The sequence below is a fragment of the Eupeodes corollae genome, chromosome 2, assembly GCF_945859685.1.
Source record: "Eupeodes corollae chromosome 2, idEupCoro1.1, whole genome shotgun sequence".
NCBI lineage: Eukaryota > Metazoa > Arthropoda > Insecta > Diptera > Syrphidae > Eupeodes > Eupeodes corollae.
The window spans coordinates 139,727,221-139,752,597 of record NC_079148.1 but is presented as its reverse complement, the minus strand read 5'-3'; the positions used below and the strand labels follow the sequence as shown (position 1 = coordinate 139,752,597).

General features: G+C 33.6%; 1 protein-coding gene across 4 annotated transcripts in view; it reads right to left on the bottom strand.

Annotated features, from left to right (window-relative positions):
• Nucleotides 1-25,377, bottom strand: part of LOC129948585 (collagen alpha-2(IX) chain) — a 405,200-nt gene that overhangs the window by 190,008 nt on the left and 189,815 nt on the right. For all 4 annotated transcript variants that reach the window (XM_056059695.1, XM_056059694.1, XM_056059696.1 and 1 more), the window contains exon 3: nucleotides 11,144-11,301. In XM_056059695.1, the coding sequence (XP_055915670.1) occupies nucleotides 11,144-11,301 (158 nt within the window). The remainder of the gene's footprint in view (nucleotides 1-11,143; nucleotides 11,302-25,377) is intronic.

The window sequence follows — 25,377 nt, the reverse complement described above, 5'->3', positions numbered from 1 at the left end:
ATTCCAACATGCGATATTTCCCGATAAAGTGCAATGGGAAAATTGTTGATGCAATGCAAGTTCATTTTTTGGGAAGAGTGCACAATGGCACTCGACAAAGTAACAACATCTTTGGCGGCTTGATGATAATGTTGGCATGCAATTTCAGGCAGACGTTGCCAGTAATTTCCCTTGGAACGCCTGCAGATGTATTGAATGCTTGCCTGAATGCATCACTTTTGTCTAATAACGCAAAAAAAATATCGCTAACCACTAAAATGAGAGTTCAAGTTCAAAATCATCAAAGTGCTGCACAATCTTCCAAAAAATTTTTAGCTGTTGGAAATGGAAAAGTGGAAGTTGATGCGGCAACAGGATTAATTACTCTTACCAACGACTTTTGCGATTTGTAGACTCTCAATTAGCTCTTATTGAAAACGTTTTCTCAAACATTAGTGAGAATTATACCTATCAGAATTATACTTCGTAAAGTCAACAAACAATTGCGTAATTTGAATCCACCGCGACTTTGCAACGGTACTCGACTTGCGGTGAAAAAACTTATGCCGAATTTGATTGAGGCAACCATTATTAACGAAAAGTACGCAGGTGAAAATATATGTATTCCTCGAATACCAATGATTCCGACTGATCTTCAGTTTGTCTTCAAACGATTGGCAATTAACAACTCGCAAGTCCAATCGCTTAGTGTTTGCGGTATAAATTTAGAAAATCATTGTTTTTCACATGAGCAGCTGCGTATTCACGAGTTGGAAAACCATCCGCTTTGTTTTTGTTAACTTCAAACCAAAAAACAAAAAATGTTGTTTACCAAGGAGCACTTGGACGAAACGGTTAATTTGTGGACAAGCATAACTCTTCGATTCAGTATTTTCTTTGGATTCACTTTAATTTTTTACTTAGAGAAGTTTAACTAAATTACACTTCAGTTTTGTAATCGAAATTAATTCATTATTGTTGTGAAAAGAAATAAAATTTTTCCTTTTCAAATATAAAACAAAAAAAAAGAGGCTGGGATGCGACCCACACTGATAACTTCCCATCCCGTCTGTCAATTTGTCTTGCTTAAAAGTTTGCGTACTATTTTTTGAAGATTTTATTTTTTTATGAAAAAACGGATTGTTGGATTTTTATAAAGAAATTACTGAATATCGAAAACATTATTTTCTGTAAAATAAAATAAGTTTAAAGCCCATATTTTTAATTTTTGATAAGCTATTTGAGTCGAAAGTAAATTTTTACCAACTTTTGTTAATTTTTTTTTAGGTTTTTAATTTTTTGTACAAAAACTGTCAATTTGATTTTTCTTAACATTTTTCAGAATGTTGAAAACAATATTTCTTATAAGTAAAAATTAGTTAGAAGCTATTACCTCAAATTTTTGAAAAGATATTTGAGTCGAAAATCATTATTTACCAACTTTTGTTAATTTTTGTTCGCTTTTTAATTTTTTGTAAAAAAATTGTCAATTAGATTTTTCTCAAAATTTTATCGGATGTCAAAAACATTATTCATCTTTGCAAAAAATTGTTTTTGAGATAAAATCATATTTTAATCGTAAAATTTTGGAGGTGACAATTTTTTTTCAGTTGTTTTGATTTATAAAAACAACCTTTAAATGGATGGTTTTCAAAAAATTAACTTCTTTGATAGAACGTTACAATACATTATATAAAATTTAATTCAAGTCTCTAATGTTTTTGGTTCGTAAGATATTTAGGGTTACCCAAAAATTTCACCTTTTTTTCAAACTGCTATGGTAAAAAAACCACCCACGCCATTTTCTTGAGAGCCCTTTCTGCATCTTTCTGCCTTATTATCTGTACAACAACATTTATTTGAAATCGATATCTCTTCTAGTTCTTGAGCTAAGGACGACGAAAAAAACGTCGCGAACGTACATACGTACGGACATATGTACACACGCACGCAAGGCATCTTTCTAAAAATCTTTTATTTCAACTCAAACAAACGTCGAGAAATGTCAAAATTTTCAATTTGGAAAATCGGACCCATTACAATAACTTTCTATGGGAAGTTAATATTCAAATATATCCATTGGATTTATTTGGCTTCTAAATAAAGGTATCCCAAACGTATGGACATATTTCTAAAAATCTTTGATCTAAATTAAAGGGACCTTGAAAAGTCGAAAAATTCCAAAAACTTTCAATTTCGCAATTTCTTCCTATGAGAAGAAAATAACTTTCAGCCGTAAATAATTTACGATTTAACATTAATAATCGTGAGACAATTTTAAATCATTACTTTGGCATCTGGCATTTGTCACTATCAAGTAACTGAAGCCTTCAATTTTTAATACCATATAACTTGATGTGTAGGATATGCCTATCCTAAATTTAGAAATTTTGTTGGTATATTTTTGGCACGTACATTTTCGTCTAACATGTTAAGCATTAAGAATACGTTAACCATATTAGAACAGAGGTACATTAAATAACTATAGGCAGATATATGTACATGACAATAGTACATATGTACATATATAGGTATAATACAATTAGCATTTAAATCGCATTTCCTCCTTTAATAGCGCCATTGTTATTTTTAGTGCTTTGAATTAATTTGTTGACGTCTCTGATATCGTCCCATGTATAGTTTCTCCATGTGCTCTTCTTACAATTCCCTCCATATTGGGACTATCAATTAAAAGCTAGAGAGCATATGTTGAAGGCTATGCCATATAGCTACGTAATATTAAATGCCAAAATGCTTGAGGAACAACTTAACAGGAATACGCGAAACTTCATTTCCAACACGATGACGTTATACGCTTTTGGTTTTGAATGTGGTAATAGAGGGAATGGTTTATATATGTAAATATATTATAGGAAGCGTTCTGGAATCAAGGATATACTATATACTGTACAGCCAGGCACATTTACTTAGTTACCTGATGACTTTCAAGGATTCAGAATGTCACACATGTGTGTGTTTAAATGTTTAACGACTATGACCTTTCATATAAGAAGAATGTAATATGTACGTGAATTTCGTAGGTATACCAGGAAGCAGGTGGGATTAACTTAATATGTACAGGATTTCCAAAGAAAAACAAAAACTTCTCATCTTTTTCTACCTAAATCCTTATATAAACAAAGGCAACAAAACAAAAGAGTTCGTGATGTCAAAGGGATAAATTCTGCCTCCTATAATTCATTGAATATCCTTTGGCCCCTTGTCGTCGTCCTTGTAAGAGTTGGAGTCGGAGTTGGAATAAAACGATGGTGGATTCGCTGTCGCTAACAAAAAAAAAAGGAAGCCACAAATAAAACCCAACAAGAGAATAAATTAATGAGCTTCTGGAAATAATTTAACATTTAAATTATTTTGGGTAATTAGGATAATTTCAATTTGAATAAATTACACCAAGAGAAAATACATTCCGAGATATGTGCATTGTTCAAATCCTGATGTACACCTATACCTAAAGATATATTTATGTTTATGTACTATTTTCCAAAAATTGGGCGGGGATTTTCATATATAAAATGTGATGGTAAAATATAGTAGGCTAGGAACCTCGGAGCTAAACGTCGCGTCGCATCGTACATTCAAATCTAGAAAAGAGGCGGTCGTCAAGGATAATAGTTTGGGACATTAACTAAAATGCAAATGTAATTTGAATTTGAATTTATTAACATATTGTGCTTACAGTATGAATGCAGAGCTTAATGGTAGATATTTATAATAAATAGGTGTACATAGCTTAGCTACTATATATTTAATTTTCTTTCGAATGTTTACGACAGTCATTTGCATTAATTCGAGATTAATTTTAAGGATTTGATTAAGTACAGAGGTACTTAATGTTATATGAATTGATTATACACAAATATTTATGATTGTTGCGTTCATATTTTATATAGTTGGAAATTTAATTGACTTTCAATCAAATTGGAAAGAGGATCATAATAATAATAATGGCTCAGTACCTATTTACTTCCTTTATATATGTTTAATTAATAAATCCTGTTGATATAATATGGTTTCATGCTGGAGCTACTTTAGGTCTTATATGGGACAATATGTTAATTCGCATTATAGATTACAAATTAAATTCTTGTATTTATGGGAAATCTTTCATACTTATTTTTAATAAGTAAGATTATTTTTGAAATTCAATTACTTTACAAAAAAATGCATATTTTATATTTTTCAACCACACCATTAATTCTGTTACTGCTTTATTTTATTTTTCATGACCTAGAACTTATTTTATAATGGGTCCGATTTTACGAAATGAAAATTTTGGCATTTTCCGACAATTTAAGTCCTTAGAGTCGAAATAAAACATTTTTAGAAAGACGTCTGTGCAAGCTTGTGTACGTATGTTCACAATGTTTTTTTTTCGTCGAAAGAGAAGAGATATCGACTTAAAATAAATGTTTGTATACAGATAATAATGCAAAAAGATGCAGAAAGGACTCCCGATAAAATTGAGTGCCAGATAACGTTATTTTATATAAATTAAAAAACTGAAAACAAAATTATTCTCCTCGAAAATGTTTCGAAAAAATAAAGATTTCATCTACAAAACAATTTTACTAAACGAAGACTAATGTAATTGACAGTTTTTTTTATAAAAAATAAAAATCTAAAAAAAATTCCTTAAAGTTGGTAAAAATTGAATTTCGACTCAAATATATTTTCAAAAACTTAAGATAGTGGCTTCAAACTTATTTTATCTTATAAAAAATATTATTTTCTACATTCGGTAAAATTTTGAGAAAAATCGAATTGTTAGCTTTTTACAGAACAAAAAAAGATACCTAAAGAAAAATTAATACAAATTGGCAAAAAATAGTATTAAAATTAAAAATAATATCTTTTCAAAACTATGAGATTTTGGCTTTAAACTTCTTTTTATTTTCTAAACAATATAGTTGTCAACATTCAGTATAATTTTGAGAAAAATATAATTGACAGTTTTTTTTTACAAAAAATAAAAACCTAAAAAAAAACTTGGTACAAATTTACTTTCGATTCAAATAGCTTTTCAAAAATTTAAATTATTGTCTCCAAACTTTTTATTTCACAGAAAATATTTTTTTGTTATTCAGTAATTTTTATAAAAATCCGACAGTCCGGTTTTCATAAAAAAATTAAATCTACAAAAATTTACGCAAATTGGTAAAAATTGCTGTTCGGTTTTTGATATCTCTCAAATTAATTTCATTCATCCAATTTGTAAACATTAATGAAAATTTAAGAAAAACTTAAATTGGTAAATTTAACAAAAATAGATTTTTAAGCTAAACCATTTCTTCATATGAAAAATATTGTTTGTAATTATAACATTTTTAAGACTAATTCAATTTTTTTGTATAAAAAGCGATATTACTACCCTTATTATGTAAAAATACTGGGAAAGGGAGAGAATTCCTGAATAGAGTGTGGTAAGGAATTCCACATTCGAGTAGTACGGCTAAAGAACGAATCTCTGTACTTGACAGAACGCCCGAAGTTGAGCACGAGGGTATAGCGATGATCATTCCTTGAAGCGAGAGTATTACGGTTAAACTGTAAGCGGAGGAATGCAGATGGTTATTTCTCTAGGGGTGAGACAGGAAACTTTACGACGATGTTCGAGCAACGTAAATGATCCAATGATAGTGTTATCACCAATCGAACTCAATACTCTACATTCAATACTGTCCAAGAGGCTTAAATAAGTTGTACTAGCACCAGAACAGATACGGCAGTTATACTCAAGCTTTGGACGTTTATAAGTCTTGTAAATAACAGCCAGATCAGATGCTGCGAAAAACTTGTTGCATCGCCTTGGAAAACATAAACATCTTGCGGCATTTTAGGCGTCATCGTTTATGTAACCGTTCCACAAGAGGTAGTTGGTGATACACATACCGAGAATATCGAGATGTTTAGTCTCCTTGATGCAAGTGCCAACCATGGATAATGACAAAGGCGGGTATATCACGCTTTAACGATACAAGTCAGCAATGCGTTTTCGAAGCATTAAATTCCACGCGGTTTTTATTTTCCATTAAACAATACTCTTTAGGTGTTGGTTAGAATTTAATGAGCTTATCATATTTTATCGTTCCATATCCAAAGAAGAGGGATGTGAGTCTGAAAACGAATATGAAAAGCTAAGAGTACTATCGTCAGCGAAACAATGCATTGGATAAGAAGTTGCAGACAGGAGATCATTAATAAAAATGAGAAAGAGTGTTGGAGAAAAAACGTAGCCCTGGGGCACACCAACATTTATTTTATGGTTTTCAGACTTGAACCCATCAAATACTACTTGTATTGAACTATCCAAAAGGTAATTGGTAATCCAATGAAGGAGGGATTCGTGAAAACCGAAAGCACGCATTTTCGATAAGAGGGCCTGATGCTAAACCCTATCAAATGATTTTGAAATATCAAGAGAAATGATCTTACTTTTTTCGAAGCAATGTTAAGATTTATTCCACTGTTCGGTGACATGAAGCATGAAATCACCAGTGAACCTATTGCTACGAAAGCCGTATTGTCAGTCATTAAGAAGCTTTCGATTTTTTGAGCTGATAATTAATCAGCGTTTCCGGTCGGTAATAAAAAGGTGAGGAAGATTCACATTTTTTGTGAAAAGGTTGGACAAATGCGGTTTTCTATCCGCTCGAAACGATACCTGAGGAGTAAGACCGATGGAAAATCTTATTCAGTGCTTTTGCCAGCGTTGAACAATAGCGGGGATACCATCCGGACCAGCGAATTTATGAATGTTGAGATCTTTAAGAACTTTTGCCACAGTACTAGTGCAAAAAAAGATTAGTCCAATTGAATAACTAACTCCCTGAAGTACAGGCGGAGTCATAACACTCATTGGCAGCGTATAATTGCCTAGCAAAGAGATTAGCTTTCTTTAAAGCGCTAACAAATGGAGTGTCATTGACAACGAGCGTAGGAACCGAGAAAGCGGAAGCATTCCTCAAGGTTCTTACAAATGACCAAAAATATGTACTGCCTTTGGGACATTCAGTATTTTGTGTGTTATTTTTGGTCATGTAAAAATTTGGTCCGTCAAATATGGGCGTTGCAGGCCTTCCTGGCTTGCTTCAACTTATTACGGTTTTCCTCAGTTGGATTGGCTTTGAAACAACAGAAATTTACCTTCTTGACTCTATAGCTCGCATTGAACCATTTGTTTTCATTAGGTCTGATGCTTTTAACCCTGTTCGAGATAAAAGTTCTTATTCCCAGCAGAATCAAACTTGTAATCATATCAGCGCTGGAGTCAACGTCACTATCGAGGAAGTATTGTGACCAGTTAAAGATCCTGAAGTAATTATTTAGACCGTCCCAGTTGGCTTTCTCGTATTGCCAAACGGTTCTCTTAGGAGCTCTTTCTTTAACTGAACAGTTTTGACACGAGAAATTTACTGATTTGACACAATGGTCACATGTGCTTAGAGGAGATAAAACACTTATAGTGTACTTACCAGGGTCAGAGGTAAGAAACAAGTCAAGAGTGTTTTCTGCTCGACCTACCACATCCGATATTCAAGTGTGCTCGTTGACAAGCTGAGTAAGGTGCTTCAACTAAGCAGCGAAAATCACAGCACACACGTCTTCGGGTATTGTCTGGTCCGAATTTTGAAGCAATTAAGATTCGTGTACATTGAAATCGCCCATAACAACGATTTCAGTGCGAGGATAGGACGAAACATTACTTTGAATGGAGCCAGACAATGCATCAAATTCACGAGAAGTTGACACTCTGTCTAGATTAAGGCTTTGATAAAGGAAGCAATAGTGAATGATTTGCTTATTAACGGAAAATTTAAACCACATGAAATCAAAGAAGGAATTGGTGAAGGACCATATTAAGGTAAGAGCTGATAAGCAAACATCATTCCTAATGTAAATGGCAGGCCATGGTGTGAAAACAATAAAGGCACCAAGCTATACCCATGAACAAAAAATTCAGCAGGATCGGACTCCTCATCTAATTGTGTTCCACTCTGGCCAAAACAGCTGGTTTGTTCAAAACAGTATGGAAGTACAAAGAAAGAAAATTCGCTGTAAGCCCTCGAATATTAGAATAATCTTTACTGCAATTTACAGCCATTGCAAATAAAATAAAATGCACGACTGGGTCGCACGAACTTGCTCCTGTATGCTAAGAGTCTGTTTAAAAAAGTACTTATATAATATTTAAAAACATAACTGTAAAATAAGTTTGTCTTCAAAGATATAAATACCATTTGATTTGACAAAAAAACCGCACGATCTTTGTATATGAAAAATAGTTTCTATTCTATCGATGAGATTCATATAGATTCAATTTGTTCCTTGAAAGCTTTTTTCCTTTAGATAGCTTCATTGTAATTTCATATTAGAAGAACCAGGATGGAAAATAAATAAGATAAGAAAGAGGCAGACCATGAATGTTTAAATTGTAAAGCGATCGATTATTGGTTGGAAAAAGTGATTTTAATAGAAAATACATATACTCTTTCTGGCCCGTTTCTTTAACTTGTACTAAGTATTTATTCTTTTATAAAGGTGAAGGAAAGTTAATCATGTGTGCAACAACCTTATTCGTAAAGAATAATATTTTAAAATCACATATACAAACTTACCAAGATATTACTTCTTGATAGACACTTTAAAATAGATTGTTGATTAAATATATCATATCGTTGGTATTTAAAATAATTTTAGTTATAAAAATACATAAAGATGTACCAAATGCACTAATTTAGATTAAAGCTAGGAATGTAATTACAATTTTGTTAAAATAATGCGCTCTTTCAGGCTAATGCACAGTTAAAATATTAAAAAAAAAACTATTTTAAGATTCAAAATTTCGCCCGAAAAATAAGTTTGTCTTTAAAAATTTAAATGCCATTTTATAAATAAAAAAACATATGATTTTTCAATTTTTTTTTTTGAAAATCGTTAGAGCGGTTTTTTTTTTAAATTAATTTTTTATATATAAAATTTTTAAATTTTGTTCTAAAAATATTTTTGGTACGCAGTTGTTTAGAAATTGTTACTATACGCTATACGTTTGAGTTTCGTAAAAAAATGTTGACCAGTTTTCGAGATATCGAATTTTGAAAAAATAAAATTCAATATTTTTTAAAAAATCCAAACAATAAAAAATGTCACTTTTGATAATCAAATATTATTAAAGCTATATAAGAGCTTATTCAGAAAAAAATTATTGAAATCGGTTCATAAGTTGCTGAGAAAATTAAAAAACAAAATAACGGTTCTATGAGCGGTACCTTTCCTGAGCAATACAAAAATTTGTTTTTCTTATTAAAAGAAGCCAAGTTAAAAAATAAAATTTTAGAGAAAATTTAAAGAAAATCTATCGGTTTGTTTTTGAGAAAATTCGAATTTTCGTTTTTTGACCAAAAAAATTGTATGGTGGCCACTGTTAGTTTTGATCTTAAAAAAAAACGCCTAACGCGAATCTGCTCAAAACCTTAACTTCCAAGTTTGAACTCAATCGACCCAATGATTTAGGCTGTAGGAGCGTGGACAGACAGACAAAACCGACCGGACGGAATCGCGGGACCCACTTTTTTCGACTTGTCTACCATCGTAATATCATGTTTGATTAAAATCTCGAGTTCGAAATTTTGCACGAATGCAAAACTTGCCATATAGTTCCTATATGTCGCAAGTAAAAAATACCGATAACCAAAACAGACAATCCCATAAATTACTGAGTTGAACCACAGAATGCTATTCGATTTGCGTCACTACTAGTGTTACGCCTCAGTAGTGACAAACAATCGAATCCGCCCCTGTAAGTGCAAAACAGTAATCATTTTTTTAGTCAATAAATCTGTTGTCTTGTGACGACGCACGTAGCCTGCGCATCAAATTGCATTAGTTATAAAACGCACTGCAATTTGATGCACATGCTTAACCGTGCGACTGTAGGAGAAAAGGCGTAAGGAAGGATGGTACTCACTGTGCTATTGTTGTTCTTGGCTTATCATATTTTTTTGTTGGTTGCTAATTGTTATTGTTGTTTTTGATTTTATTAAATTGTTCCAGTGTGGCGTGTTTTTTATTAAGTTTTTTTTACACTTTCACTATATTGGTTTAGTTATTGTTTTTTAAAAATATGTGGACGTAATTTTACTAAACGACACTTAATACGATTGTACACAAGATTTTAACAAGACTGCCCACGGGCAACAGACGAACGGCAGCACAGAGAGGACCTTCCCCAACGAAAGTTCACTGACAACTGACAACTTTTTCAACAAAACACAAAAACCGTAAAACTTTAAGCAAGACAAATCGACAGACGGGATGGAAATCAGTGTGGCTTGCATCCCAGCCTCTCTTTATATTATTATGATGGCAACATTCTTAAGTTTTAACTATACAGACATTTTGTTTTGCTCATTAGTTAATTCGTTAATTTAAATGCATTACAATTTTCAAAAACGTAATTAAAAAAATATTTTAAATTTGGGATTTTGCATAAAAAATTGCCTACAATTTAAGAAAATGTTTAAATTAATTTTAACAACATTTTTTAAAATGTATTTTAATAAAGATTCAATATTTTTGCTTCAATTTTCTTTCATTAAAATTAAAAGCAGGATTTTATTTTATTTTTGTTTTTGCCATTTTTAATTTGTAGTAAAGTCCTTCAAATATTGTTTTGTTCTCTGCAAAATAATGGAAATAACAGCAAAACTATAATAAAATTAATATTTGTGCAAGGTACAAAAACTCCCTACAAATAAATAACAATAATAATAATACGAAAATATATAAAATGTTTCAGTATTTAAACAAATTTAATTAAATTCAATTTATTAGGTATTTGATTTTATTCTGAATCAAAAAAAAATAAAATAAAAACCTATTTTAAAAATTCATTGAAGTTTAAAATCAAAAAAATTAAATATTTATTTACCAATGGAAGTTTATTATATTTTTCATTTCAAAGACTCAATGTTTTTTTTTTTTGGATTTTGCTGCTGTTGAGTCTTATAAATATCAGAATTTCATTATTTTTTGAAAACAAATGTTTTTTTTTTAAATAAATATAATATGTGAATGTATGTATATTGGTATGTGTTTGTTTATATAAGTTTTATATAACAAAAGAGATAATATAAAATTTACTTACACCATCCATTGACGTTGGAAAGTCAACATAGGGTGCATATGGACCAGCTTCGCCTTTTGGACCAGGTGGCCCAGGTGGTCCTGGTGGACCACGTATACTATCACCTGGTGGTCCTTTAATACCTCGTTCACCTTTTTCACCCTTTGGTCCTCGGAAAGCTGGAAAGAAAACAGAACAAAAAATTTATTATATTGAAAGCTTGAATTTTCAAAAATAAAACAAAGAAAAGAAATTAAAAAAAAAAAGGATTTATAAAAAGGGATTTTCACATTTATATAACTTTAACAAAAATATACCTATCACATAGACATATGTATATAACACAAAATGCCATTTTATTTTCTTATTTGAAAAATATTGGTTATTGGAAAATAAAGTAAGGTAAAGGTAGGAATATTGAATTTAAATGATTTTTTTGTTTTTCAATAAATCTTTTATCCCAGAACAAATAAGTAGAGTTTTTTGTGAAGAAAGGTATTTTATTGTTTTGCAGTTTTTCTTAACGAGATTTATTTTATTTTGTGATTTATCAGCATCAATATTATTATCAATGATAAAAGGATAGTCTGTGTGCATGAAAAAAGGATCAATTCTATTAAATGAGGTTAGATAGGTATTCGATTTACACTGAATTGCCGAAATTGTTAATATCTGTAACTTATTTATAACAGCTTTTAAAAGAGTTCATCATAATAAGTTGAAAATAAAGAGAAAAGGACTAAAATTACTCTCTTGTGGTATTCGTACAGTTACAATTACAATTAATTTTCTTGAAGAATAAGATTAGCGTAACTTATTTTAAATTGAGTTATGTTTTTTTGTATTTTTTAAATATTTGAGTTCTATTAGACATTTTTAATTTTGTTTGCATTAGGCCACATTTCAATTGGCATAAAAACGTTAAGATGAAATAAGTTTGAATTCAATATGTTTTTAAAAATATGTTTTAACAAATTCTTAGAAGTATGTTTCTTGGTTTTCATATCTTATAAGAAAAACTGTAGATTTCTATAAAAAAATTATACAACAATTTCAAGATTTTTGGTCCAAAAATGTATTTTTCTTTTTTTTGTTAATATAAAGTGATTTTTTAGTTTTTTTTCAAAATCATTTTTAACAAAAAAAAAATGTTGAACAAGACAAAATATGATTGATTTCAATATCATTTTGTTTCCAAAATTTTCTAATAAGAGTTTTAATTTTGATTTTAGAAAAGAACAAATATTTTTTTTAGATACATCAATATAAGTAGATTTAATTATTAGGAGGAAGAAATGCCGATCATCATAAACTTCAAGCTTAATTTTGCACGACCTTTGCACTAATTTGAGACTGTATGTCTTAAAATGATGATAACACATTGTTATGAACCTTACACTTTATTTTACCGTACAGAATTTGTTTTCTAATTTACAAAACTTTAGTGTACTAATGTTTTTAAACAATTTTAAATTGTTTGTAATAGTTTCAACATATTGAATGTAAAAAGATGACAGCTAACTCTTACAAGAAAACTCTATATTCAAGTTGAAAACCAGTTTCAATTTGTATCAATTTTCAACAATATTTTTTATTCGCTTTTATTCTACAGGGTGGGCCAAGAATTCGTTAACATTTCAATATTGCCACCCGGGAAGCGGGCGGGGGCACTAGCTCGCTTCTTGGAAATTTAGTCACAATGGATCGCTTCGCGGGGCCGCAACGCGCTTACTGCGTGAAACAGTTTTATTTAAACAACTTTTCGCTCATTCCTGTGAGACGCTTATTTTGCGTTGAATATGGTTTACACGACTTAAGTCAGTGTCCAAGTGCTCCTTTAGTAAAGAAATGGGTGAAGAAGTTCGAAGAGACGGGATCTACACTAATCAGTAATTTTGACAGCATCTTATTCTCTAACGAAGCCCATTTCCACCTATATGGACATGTAAACAAACAGAATTGCAGGAATTCCAGAAAAGGTGATTTCCAGACGAAGTGACATCCCATGGCCACCCAGAAGTCCAGATCTATCCTCAGCAGACTTCTTTTTATGGGGTTATTTAAATAGTCGATAAGTGCACTGATAAACCGAATACACTCCGTCAAGTTAAAGAAAAAATCACCGAAGAGATGTCGGTGATCTCACGGTCTCTATGCAGAAGAGTATTCGAAAACTTCAGGACTCACTTAGATAAGTGCAAAAACCGAAACAAATAAATTACAACTAATTAGCTTTCTCGTAAATAAACGATTTCTAAAATATGTTAAATGGTTTTTTTTATACGATTTTTTCAAATGTTATATTATTCATGGCCCACCCTGTATAATAAATACAACTGCCAACTGGATTTTTTATAATGATAAATAAACATACTGACATCTAGAGTCCAAACTCAATTTTTAACACTTTTTAAAACGTTTTTATTATTGTAAGATTTAATTTTTCCAAACATGTTACCAAACCTTTACAGCAATGTTTTTCAACTATTTTATTATAAATTCGAAGTAAAATATAAATAAAATAAAGAAATTTCAATATCTTTTCTGTTTCTTTTGAAATATTTTTGTTGCAGTATTTACTAGCATTTTCGTAGCTTTTGAGTTTGTTGAGTTTTTCTCATCACAAATAGCAAATATAATACTTCAATGTACTTTGAAAACATCCATACACACAAATACACATCAAGTAAACACAATTTGACCATATGCTACAGATGATTGTGAGGTTAACACTATTAAAAAGTCACTTGGGGTTAATAAGTCTCCTGGAATAGATGAGATAAAATCGGTTGACATTAAGAATAATGCTGTTACATTTGCTCCAATATTGTGCAATATAATAAATCTAAGCCTAACCGATGCAAAAATACCTAAACATGTTAAATCTGCTGTTGTAAGACCGATCTACAAAAATGTTTTGAATGAATAGTTGTTAACAGATTGCAAATTTTCAACGAGAGGCATTTATTTATTAACAAAAGTCAGAACGGGTTTCAAAAGAATAAAAATACAGGACAACTGCTTTATATATACGAGAGCTTAAATTTGGGACATAATTTACTTGTACTGTTCATGGATTTCAGCAAAGCTTTTGTTACACTCAACCATTCGAAACATTTGGAAGCGTTAACTACAATAGGAATTCGAGGTAGGTTGCTGATTGGATGTCGGACTATCTATACAATGGAAAGTTCTCCGTCAAAATAAAAAATTAACCGTGAAGAAACTTACTTACTAACTTAAAGTGGCGCTACAGTCCTGTATGAACTAGGGCCTCACCTAACAAACTTCTCCATCTAGCTCGGTCCCTAGCTAGATGTCTCCAGTTTTGCGCTCTAAGTTAGGTGAGGTTACCTTCCACTTGTGCGCGCCACCTGATCCGCGGTCCTACCTCAAATTTACGTCTGTCGATTGTGACGTTTTGACCAAGACGTCGGTGTTGAATGTCCATTCAAGATGCTGTCATATGCGGCCTTGAAATCGATGAAAAGATGGTGGGCGTCGATTAGGTGTTCTTGGGTTTTTTCCAGGATCTGCCAGAATGTGAATATTTGATCAACTGTGGACTTTCCTGGTCTAAAACCACACTGATAAGGACCTATCAGGTTGTTGACGGTGGGCTTTAGACGTTCACATATTACCTTACTTACTTAAGGTGGCGCTACAGTCCTGTGTGAACTAGGGCCTCACCCAACAAACTTCTCCATCTAGCTCGGTCCCTAGCTAGATGTCTCCAGTTTCGCGCTCCAAGTTGGGTGAGGTCACCTTCCACTTGTGCGCGCCACCTGATCCGCGGCCTTCCTCTACTGCGCTGTCCTGTGGGTGCGGATTCGAAGACTTTCCGGGCCGGAGCATTGGTTTCCATGCGCTCTACGTGACCCAGCCATCTTAGTCGTTGGACTTTTACTCTTCTTGCTAAGTCTACGTCGCTGTACAGCCCGTACAGTTCGTCGTTCCATCTTCTCCTCCACTCCCCTTCGATGCATACGGGACCGTAGATCACACGAAGAACTTTTCTCTCGAAGCGACCCAAGGTGCTTTCATCCGCTTTTGTCATGGTCCATGCTTCTGCACCGTATAGCAGGACGGGGATGATAAGGGTCTTATATAGCAACACTTTGGTCCCTCGAGAGAGGACATTACTACTCAATTGCTTTCTTAGTCCAAAGAAACAGCGGTTAGCAAGAGTTATTCTGCGTTTGATCTCAGCGCTGGTGTTGTTTTCTGCGTTTACAGCGGAGCCTAGGTAGACGAAGTCCTTGACTACCTCAAAGGTACGTCTGTCGATTGTGACGTTTTGTCCAAAACGTCGGTGTTGTATGTCCTTTCTAGACGACAGCATGTACTTTGTTTTGCCCTCATTAACCGTTAAACCCATTTTTGCCGCCTCTGCCTCAATACTCACAAAAGCCCCATTTACATCACGCTGAGTTCTTCCGATTATGTCAATGTCAACAGCATATGCCAGTAATTGGACAGACTTTTGAATGATAGTGCCTTGTGTTGACGTGTGAGCTCTGCACTATTCTTTCAAGCACGATGTTAAAAAAATCGCATGACAGCGGATCACCTTGTCTAAAAACCTTTTTTGACATCGAAAGGTTCTGTTAAGTTGTTTCCAACCTTTATGGAGCAGCGTAAATTCTCCATGGTCATCCTGCACAAACGGACCAGTTTGGCAGGGATGACAAAACTAGACATGGCTCTATACAGCTCGTCCCTGTAGATGCTGTCATATGCGGCCTTGAAATCGATGAAAAGATGGTGGGCGTCGATTTGGTGTTCTTGGGTTTTTTCCAGGATCTGCCAGAATGTAAATATTTGATCAACTGTGGGCTTTTCTGGTCTAAAACCACACTGATAAGGACCTATCAGGTTGTTGACGGTGGGCTTTAGACGTTCACATATTACCGCAGAGAATAAAAAACTGATTCCTCTATAGGTGCAGTTTAGAGGGTCTCCTTTTTTCAGGATCGGGCAAACAATACTGAGGTTCCATTCATCGGGCATGTTTTCTTCCGACCATATCTTACAGATAAGTTGGTGCATGCTCCTAACCAACTTATCTCCAGCTGCTTAAAAGAGCTGGGCATTCAAGCCATCCGCTCCAGCGGCTTTATTAGACTTCAGCTTAGATATGGCAATCTTTACTTCGTCTAAGTCGGGAGGACGGGATTGTTGGCTTTCGTCGTCTATTTTGAATGGATGATCCTGCCTGACAGCGGAATTCATTTCTTCGTCGCCGTTATACAGTCTGCAGAAGTGGTCCTTCCATATCCTCAGCATTGACTGCGGTTCCACTATGATGTTTCCACTTTCGTCTTTGCAGCCTTCGGTTCTAGGGTTATGTACCTGTGAATTTCGTTTCACCTGTCCATAAAACTTTCGAACCTCATTCCTGCTTTTATACCTCTCAACATCTTCTACCGCACACTTCTCATGCAATCTCTTTTCCATTCTGAGAAGTTGGCGTTCCTCTCGCCTCTTCTGCTCATGGAGCTCATGAGCAGCTCTCGTCCTTTAATGCAGCGCCGCTTTGCGTGAAGAAAAGAATGTCGAATATGGAGTTCCACTAGAATCTAATTTGGGGCCGCTAATGTCCATCCTTTATACCTTCTTACTTTCTAGTGTTTTTTATGTTAAGTATTCCATTTGCTTTTGCTGATGACACTGCAATTGTTGTTCGTGATATAGGTCTTTGGAATCGGTCACAATGATAATGCAAAACGAATTCGATGCAGCTGTTCGATAGTGTCACGATGACAAATTGGCAATAAATGCTTCAAAGACAAAACTTATGCATATCCGAAGTCAACATGTCAAAAAAACAGACAAACAAATATATTTCAGGAATGATCTCTGTCCAATAACGTCCACAACATGCATTGAAGTAATTTCCTTTGGGACAAACATGTAGACAAGCTACGTACTGATCTGAAGAAAAGTCTCTACGTCCTTTCGCATTTAAAAATCCATGCTCCTAAGGATGTTCTGAGACAAGTTTATTATGCATTGGTAGAGTCAAAGCTGAGATATGTAATACTAGCTTGGGGAAACGCAGCCTGAACACACATCAAGAAGTTTCAAAAACTTCAAAATTCAGCTATAAGAATAATACAACAAAATAACAGACAGCTAACTAAAAACAAATTCCGAGTACTTTAAGTCGAGAAAATTTTCTGAATTATTAAATTTATTTTGAAATGTTGCTTTTATTAATCTCTTAATGTTGAAAATAGCTCACTCTTTCTATAATTATTTAAATATAATCATAAGTACAATCTTCTGCAGAAAAGATTAGGCTTCGCAGGAACATACAAATTGTAAATTTTACTTAGTAGATAATAAAGCTTAAAAAAAAACAAAGTTGTCAATTTGTTTTAAAAAAAAAGTTTGTAATGTTAACATAAATATTTTTTGTTTGTTTTTACGATATTCTAGTCAAAAATCATCAAATCAAAATATTCTTTGAAACATTTTAGTGTTATTTTTTAGTAAATTTTTATTTTTTACCAATGTTTAGTAATAATTTTTTAAATTTTTATATCTAGAAAATGTGATATCTAACATATTATTTTTCAATATTCGTTTACAATTTTTTTTGTTCGTAAAAATTCGATTTGACAACCATTGTTTTAGTTTCTGACCTTTTCAATTTTTGTGGAAGTCGTTTTAGAATGTTTTCCTATTATTATCTGTACAAAATAAATTTATTGTGGATATCTCCAGTGGTTCATGAGATATGGTTTCGAACGTTGACACGTTGTGAAATGTCAATATTTACAATTCGACAAATTTGACCGATTTACATAACTTCGTATAAGTAATAAAAATGTAAATTTATCATTGCAAACGTATTTTCAGAAATAATGGAAAATAAAAATGATGAGAAAAATAAAAATAATTTGAACTTTTAAAGACCAAAATTTCATATTGGCTCTCAAGTCCTCTATTTTCAAACAGTGTCACATTTGAGGAAAAAAAAAAACATTTTAAAGAATTAAAAACATCAACTTTTGTTCTTTTCAGCTTAGAAATAAATTTAAAATAATAAGAAATGTGATAAGGTTTTCATGATTTGATGTAACATATCTTTTCATATAATAAAGTCCTTACATTACACCTAAGCCATTTTCTGAAACCATATTTTCAGAAAATTCAAATCATAAGGAAAAAATTCGAACATTTAATCATCAAACTCAAAACCCAGTAACCTCAAACCTTCCCATATGGATAAGAAACCACAACTTTCTGATACACTAAAGTTCAAAATTTTAACCCACATCTCATTAACTTACTTTCAACTTGAGTGTTGAATTTCGAAAAGTCATTATTGAGCGGGATCCTTTGCTCTTTTTACATGTTATCTCAAATTTCCCCAAAAACCTAACACATATTCCAAGTATTATAATAATACCTAAATAGACTATCCTAAGGGTAATCACACCTATTTACAACTCCTCATTGGCCTGATGTAGCATCATAAGAACCACAATTAAACTTATACCTGCGTTCGTATACAATTCAAAAAAGTCCCTACGTATAAGGATATGAGAGAAGTATTTGGATATATTAATATCAACAACAAAAAAGGCAACTTTTTGAATCTTGGAAACACTTCAAGCAAAATAAATTAAAAGCTTCTAAAAAAACCTTCCGCAAGCAAAAACATGGTCTCAAAACTCTCAACCACTTTTTTCTCAAAGGAGTAGTATACGAAGATACCAATATTCGTATTCGTATACATGTATCTAGATCCACCTAGGTACTCGTTGTTCTTTAAAATAAAATGAAAACTAAGCAAAAACACAAGCTTTTTAAGGCTATTCAGTTTAAAATTAAAAAAAGGCAAAAACACTCAGTACACAGAAATGAACAGAAGCAGAAACAGAAACAGAACTGAACAGTCAGGCCCCAGATCCCCCGTCTAATTGTGGTTGCATTGGCTTATCCCAACATTCAACTTGGGAATTCTTCTAAATGGCGTGAAAGTAGAGATAAAGACCGTAGATCCTGATTACAAGATATGCCCCAGATTTGCATATAACTGTACTGTATGTATGTAGGGCGTATAACTTGTACCCCGAGTATTGTGGAGTACACACATTCTCGAATTTTGTTCTGTGTACGAAACAACCCCAAGGTACCTACTTTCACTCTTACCCAAAATGAACTCATCCCCTACGTATAGGTATGTGTACTCCAACCAACAGTATCACCCAGCAAACAGCACAACAGAAATGCTAACTTCTTTTTAGAGTTCTTTTACCCTCAACCCCTATAATATTCCTTCATAAACCTACCCTACCCGGTTATGATGCATTTTATTTTGTGTACTTTTTTAAAAGAGGTAAGTACTGAATCGACACTCATGGAGAGAGTTGAGTTGAGAGCAAAAAGGATGTTCGAGAGTATACTGTATAGCTGCTATAGGGTATATGGCTTCTTTGCATCCTTTAACCACCACGAGAATACAAACCAACATCCCTACACTCTCACAGAGATACATTTCTGGCTTTTTGATGGTTATTTTTTACAGTTCATTTTATGTCAGTTAAGCTAAAAACTTTTTCAATCAATATTCCTATAAATATTGTGGCCGCAAAAATATTCAACATAACTAAAACGTTCTGCCAGCTCAGAACTCACCATCATAGCAGACAGAAGCACAGAAGTCCTTTTAGCAGTACGAATACATTTCTGCCAAAAAAGCCAAGTACTCATATGTGTACTGTATATGAAGCTGTTTATAGGTAGATTGTAACAGTCATCTCATTTCCAAAAAAAAGTATATTTAAAGGCACTATCCAGGCATGTAGGACATTAAAAAGGAAAAAAAGAGAATGTTGAGTACACTAGAAGGACGAACAACTGCAGCGGGTGGCGACGACGACGATGACGATGGAACGGTTGGAAAAATTAATAAAACTTTTACCGATTTTTAACAAAAAGTCCCGCCTTTTTAGCAAAGGGTTCTGCTAAGCTATTCCATACATAACATTGTGAATTGTGCACATTGGTACATTGATGTCCTGATGGTGTTCCTGTTTCACATAGAAACAGCTGCTGCGAGAGACGAAGGGATGTGGTGGGACAGGACATGATGGTTAGTAGCGGTGACGGTGACGATGCCGGTGCCGGTGCCGATGGTGGTGGCAATATCCTCATTTTACCGATTTATGGGAAAATGTCATAGACAAAGTTTAATGGTGGAAAATAGACCACAACAACAATGTCAGAGCAATGACGACAACGACGACTACGGCAAAATGGAAAAGTTATCAAAAACCAAACTAGCATCAGGGCCGGGATCCGTGATTGAGTATGTTTATGCATGATGTTCCTCTTGCTTCCCAACCTTCCGTCCATCGTTGTCATCCTTCTGTTAGGACTCATATACAGTTTCAGTTCTGCGGCTTCTGGATGCTGTGCAGCTCCAGCTTTTGCTGCGCTTCTAAAGTAGATATCTGTTCATTTTTTTAAACTGTTTTCCAAAAAAGGCGGTAATTTAAATTTTTCTTATTTTTTGTTTTTATTATTTTTTGTTTTCATGCCATGAAAATGATATATTTTTAGGGAAAATTTATGATAGCAGTGATAGTTTTTCATATTGACTCTACCTACTTTGTTTTTCGCTGCAGGGTAGGGTGGCAATGGCAGATTGGCGGGTGCTGCGCTACACTGGCAGTCGTAGTCGAAGTCGAGCAATATGAAAAACTTTTTTGAATTAAAAATTTTTGGTAATCTGCCCACATGCTGTGATGCTGCTAATTACATTTTGAGATGAAAATCAAAATACATATATTTATGTTCTCTTTGGAAAAACTTCTTTTTCTGGGGAATATGTAGCTATTGTATATTTATATGTTTGCCGATGGCAAAAAATAGTAATAAATGTAAATAAAAAAAAGTAAATAAATGAGATGCGCGAATTATTGTTGATGGAACTTGAAGGCGTGTTATGTAGGTTTTAGGTGTATAGGTATACCTACTTATCTACTTTACATAGTTTATAAAAGTGTATGGTCATGGTCATAGAAATTATGACGATGATAACGACGATGACGATGAGAGAGGAAAATATATTAATAAATTATAAATGCAACAAAGTTTTTCTTGCTGTTTTTAATTTAATGTTGTAATTAATTTGAGTTGTTGTGATAAAAGAGCTTCGTGGAAAAGTTTTGTGTATTTAGGATATTTTAGGGATTTTCGACAACTTTCCTGTGATTTTAATAAAATCCAAATGAAGAGACAACACCAATAACGTAATAATATAGAATTGTGTACTGTGTCCTTTACATACATAAATGCGCTACTTTTACATCAGAAAATTAATAATTTGTTGAAAATGAAGTAAACAGGGTAATTTTTGATTTTTTTTTTCAAAATAGTTGTGTTGGATTATGCAACTTGTTTTATCCTGGAGAAAAATAAATGATAAAATGATAATCCTTTTTATTTGTTGTCACTATCCTATTGACGGTTTAAAACTCTTACGAAAAACATTAATTTTAATTTTCCTTTTCGTTTAATGAAAAGTGTGTTAACTTATAATAAATTCATTTTTGATATTGATTTCAAAAGTTTTATTTTATGGAGTTGTATTGACAAAGTGAAATATAAAATAATCGATTGAAGTTTATTGCCTCCGTCAAATAAACTTATTTTTACAGAACAAACAAACTATTTTACTTTGAACAAATAAATATCTCTTAAAATTACTATTTCTTTACTAAGGATCTATCAATTTGATAATTGGGATTCTTTCTCCTAAGTCGGGAAGACGGGACTGTTGGCTTTCGTCGTCTATGCTGAATGGATCATCCTGAATGACAGCGGAATTCAGTTCGCCGTTGCCGTTATACAGTCTGCAAACGTGGTCCTTCCATATCCTCAGCATTGACTGCGGTTCCACTATGATGTTTCCACATTCGTCTTTGGAACCTTCGGTTCTAGGTTTATGTACCTGTGAATTTCGTTTCATCTGTTCATAAAACTTTCGAACTTCATTCCTGCTTTTAAACCTCTTAACATCTTCGACCGCACGCTTCTCATGCCCTCTCTTTTTCCTTCTGAGAAGTCGGTGTTCCTCTCGCCTCTTCTGCTCATAGAGCTCATGAGCAGCTCTCGTCCTTTTATGCAGCGCCGCTTTGTGTGCCTGTTGTTTGGCTGCATTTGCCTGCAGACATTCCTCATTAAACCAGGGTTTTCTTGTTGGTTGCTGCTTGAAACCCAGCACATCCATGATGCTGGAAGCGTGTCTGGCCTCGATCGCAATACGGTCAATCTGGTTGACGGTAGATTGATCTAGAGAAGTCCAAGTTCCTTTGTGGATGTTGAGGTGTGGAAAACGTGTACTGGCTACCATGACGTTTCGCCCAGCAGCAAAATCTATGAGCCTGAATCCGTTGTTGGAAATGTTGTCGTGCAGGCTGTTCTTCCCGATTATTCCACCAAAGATGTCTTCCCTTCCTAGCTTGGCATTAAAATCGCCCAGGACAATTTTAATATCGTAGCTAGAACACCGCTCATATGTTTTGTCTAGGAGCTCGAAGAACATATCTTTGGTGTTGTCGTCTTTCTCTTCTGTGGGGGCGTGCGGTCATATCAGGCTAATGTTGCCAAAATTACCCTTGATGCGTATGGTCATGAGGTGTTTAAGACTTCTTTCCTAAGTCTGGCTCCAATGACGAAGCCGCATCTAAATAAGAGCAATTGGTTTTCGTGGTAGAAGTCACTATAGTAAATATCGTAGTTTTTCATCCTCTTTTTGCCCGGCCCATCCCATCGTATTTCCTGGACGGCGGTGATGTCTGCTTTATAGCAGTCTTGGGGCTCCGCTAATTTGTCGGCTGCACGTGGTCTGTTAAGGGACCTAAAATTCCACGTGCATATCCGAAGATCGTTGTCCTTAATTCGTTTGCGTAGGTTGTCAACAGTAAATCCGTCTGTATCCGAGGCTTGTTGGTGTTTCGCAAATATGAGTCACATCGACGACGGCACAACCCCTTACCTGGAGGGCCAGATCCTAAGTACAGGCCTGGGCTCCGAATAAGTCGAAGAAACCCTATAAAGTGTTCACTAAGTAGTTCAAACTGAGACTGAATGTTGCTCAACAAAAAAACAGGAAAAAAAGATCAGGGTGGCCAAAAAAGACGACCCCCGTGGAAGATCGTTTTTTCGGTGTTGTACAGTCGTTGGCATCGGTTTAGGACTTCGGTGTACCTTAAAAATGATCTGCGTCGAGCTACATTCAAAGTAAATGCGTCAAGTTCAGTGAGAAAAAGGCTCGTGAAAGCTGGATTTAGGGCACTCAAGCCGGTACTTAAGCCAAATTTTCTAAATCATCAAATAAAAGTAAAACAATTGCTTTAGCCTCATGAGCACCTACATTGGAGTCAAGAGATGTCATTTTTTCGGACGAATCAAAATTAAAGCTACATGTTGGAGATGGGAGAATCTTTGCGCGAGGAGAACCGCAAGAAAGACTAAGCTCGGATTGCATTTTGCGGATGCCCCACAAAACTGAAGGTGTGATAGTGTGGGGATGTTTCTGTGGAGATAAAAAAGGTCAAATGATCTTTCTAAAATCCAAAGCCAATGCAAGAATTTAAATTCTAGTCCTATAAAAAGGTATTAGAGCCCACGGCGCTAGAGCTTTTTATAGATACTTGCAGTTTCATTTTCCAACAAGACAATGTTCGTTGACATGCAGCCAAAATTGTAAGTATGAACTTGGTTTTATTTTTACCATGCCTGACTTATATTGAGCTTTTAAATAAGCTTACAATTTTATGACAAAAAGTATTATTTAATTTTTTTTATTTCTAAGGCTAAAAAGTACTTTAAAGAAAATAATATAGATGTATTAAGTTGGCCTCCTAAAGTCCAGATGTTAATCCAATTGAGAATTTGCTTGTGTATCTGGAAAGTGTTCTAATGGCGTTAATTCTGGTGGCGATGGGGATTCTAAGGGCATTCTTGATGCAGATCCTGGTGGTATATCTTTTCGCGGTTCTGATATAGATGCTGGTATTGGTATTTTGAATGTTGATGTATGCAGTGATCTTGGTAACGGCGATAACGAAGAAATCGTGATCAACTTCGATTGCGATAAAGGCCGCATTGTGAACATTGGTGGTGCTGATAAAGATATCTAAAATACAAGTTTCTTAGAAGCTGAAAGGGTGATATTGCACATAAAAGATGGTCTTGAAAGCAAAAATATCAACAGTTGTGCTTGACATTATCCGCCATGCCAAGCAAAACATTTTTGGAGTTTCTGGGATACCCGAAGAAATTGAAATGACTTTCGAAGTTGCTTGTGATGGGACATTATTAAGAGTACCTTAACCAAATCTACAAGAAAAAAATCCACAGGATTACGAAACAGTCATAGGTACCTAAGTATAACTTATAATAAAGAATCTGCTTTTTTCAATACTTGATTTTTTTTTTGTAGAAGATACCATGGAGCTGGAAATAGTGAATGATAATATTTTGCAAGAAATTTCTTATTAGGGAAAATCACTGATATGGGTAATGTGTATGCTCCATTTTTAAGGTCTTAAAAAAGTCAAAATTATTACTTATTTATATTATATTTTGACAGAACCTCATACTTCAAAAAGCGCTGAAAACCCATCCTTTTTTGAAAAGTATCTTAAGTATCCAAAACCTCAGTTAAAAGATTTTTTAAGAATCAAAAACCGCCTATGTAAATGTCATCTCAGCCCTGGAAAGCGTTTCAAAAAAACAAAGACGACAAACAAAAATTTAAAGCTGCCGAAGTCGAAAAAAGGAAGCTTGAGCGACAAATGAAAAGAGAAGGGAAAAAAACGAATAACCAAAAAAAGACTGTTCCAAAATGTCCTTCATGTAATGAAGATGGAAAAATATAGGCTGTTATAGCTGTGAAAATTGGTTTCATCTACAATGCACAAATCTTTTAACCATGTCATTTGCAGATGCTGAGCTACAATACTTTACCTGTTTTAAATGTGATAACAAACTTTAATAAATTGTTACTTTTAAGCAATTTACACATTCTTAAGTGTATTGAAAAAATAATATTTACATATATACCTATAATCTTTTGATAATTTATAATTAGCTTTAAAAAGCATGTTCCTAATTGAAATAAATTTAAGGATTTTTTATTTTAATTTTTAAGCCTCAAACTTGGATTTAATTAGTTTAACTTATTTTTTATTTTGTTTTATTTATTTTTTTCAAGATAAAGTCCTTTTTTA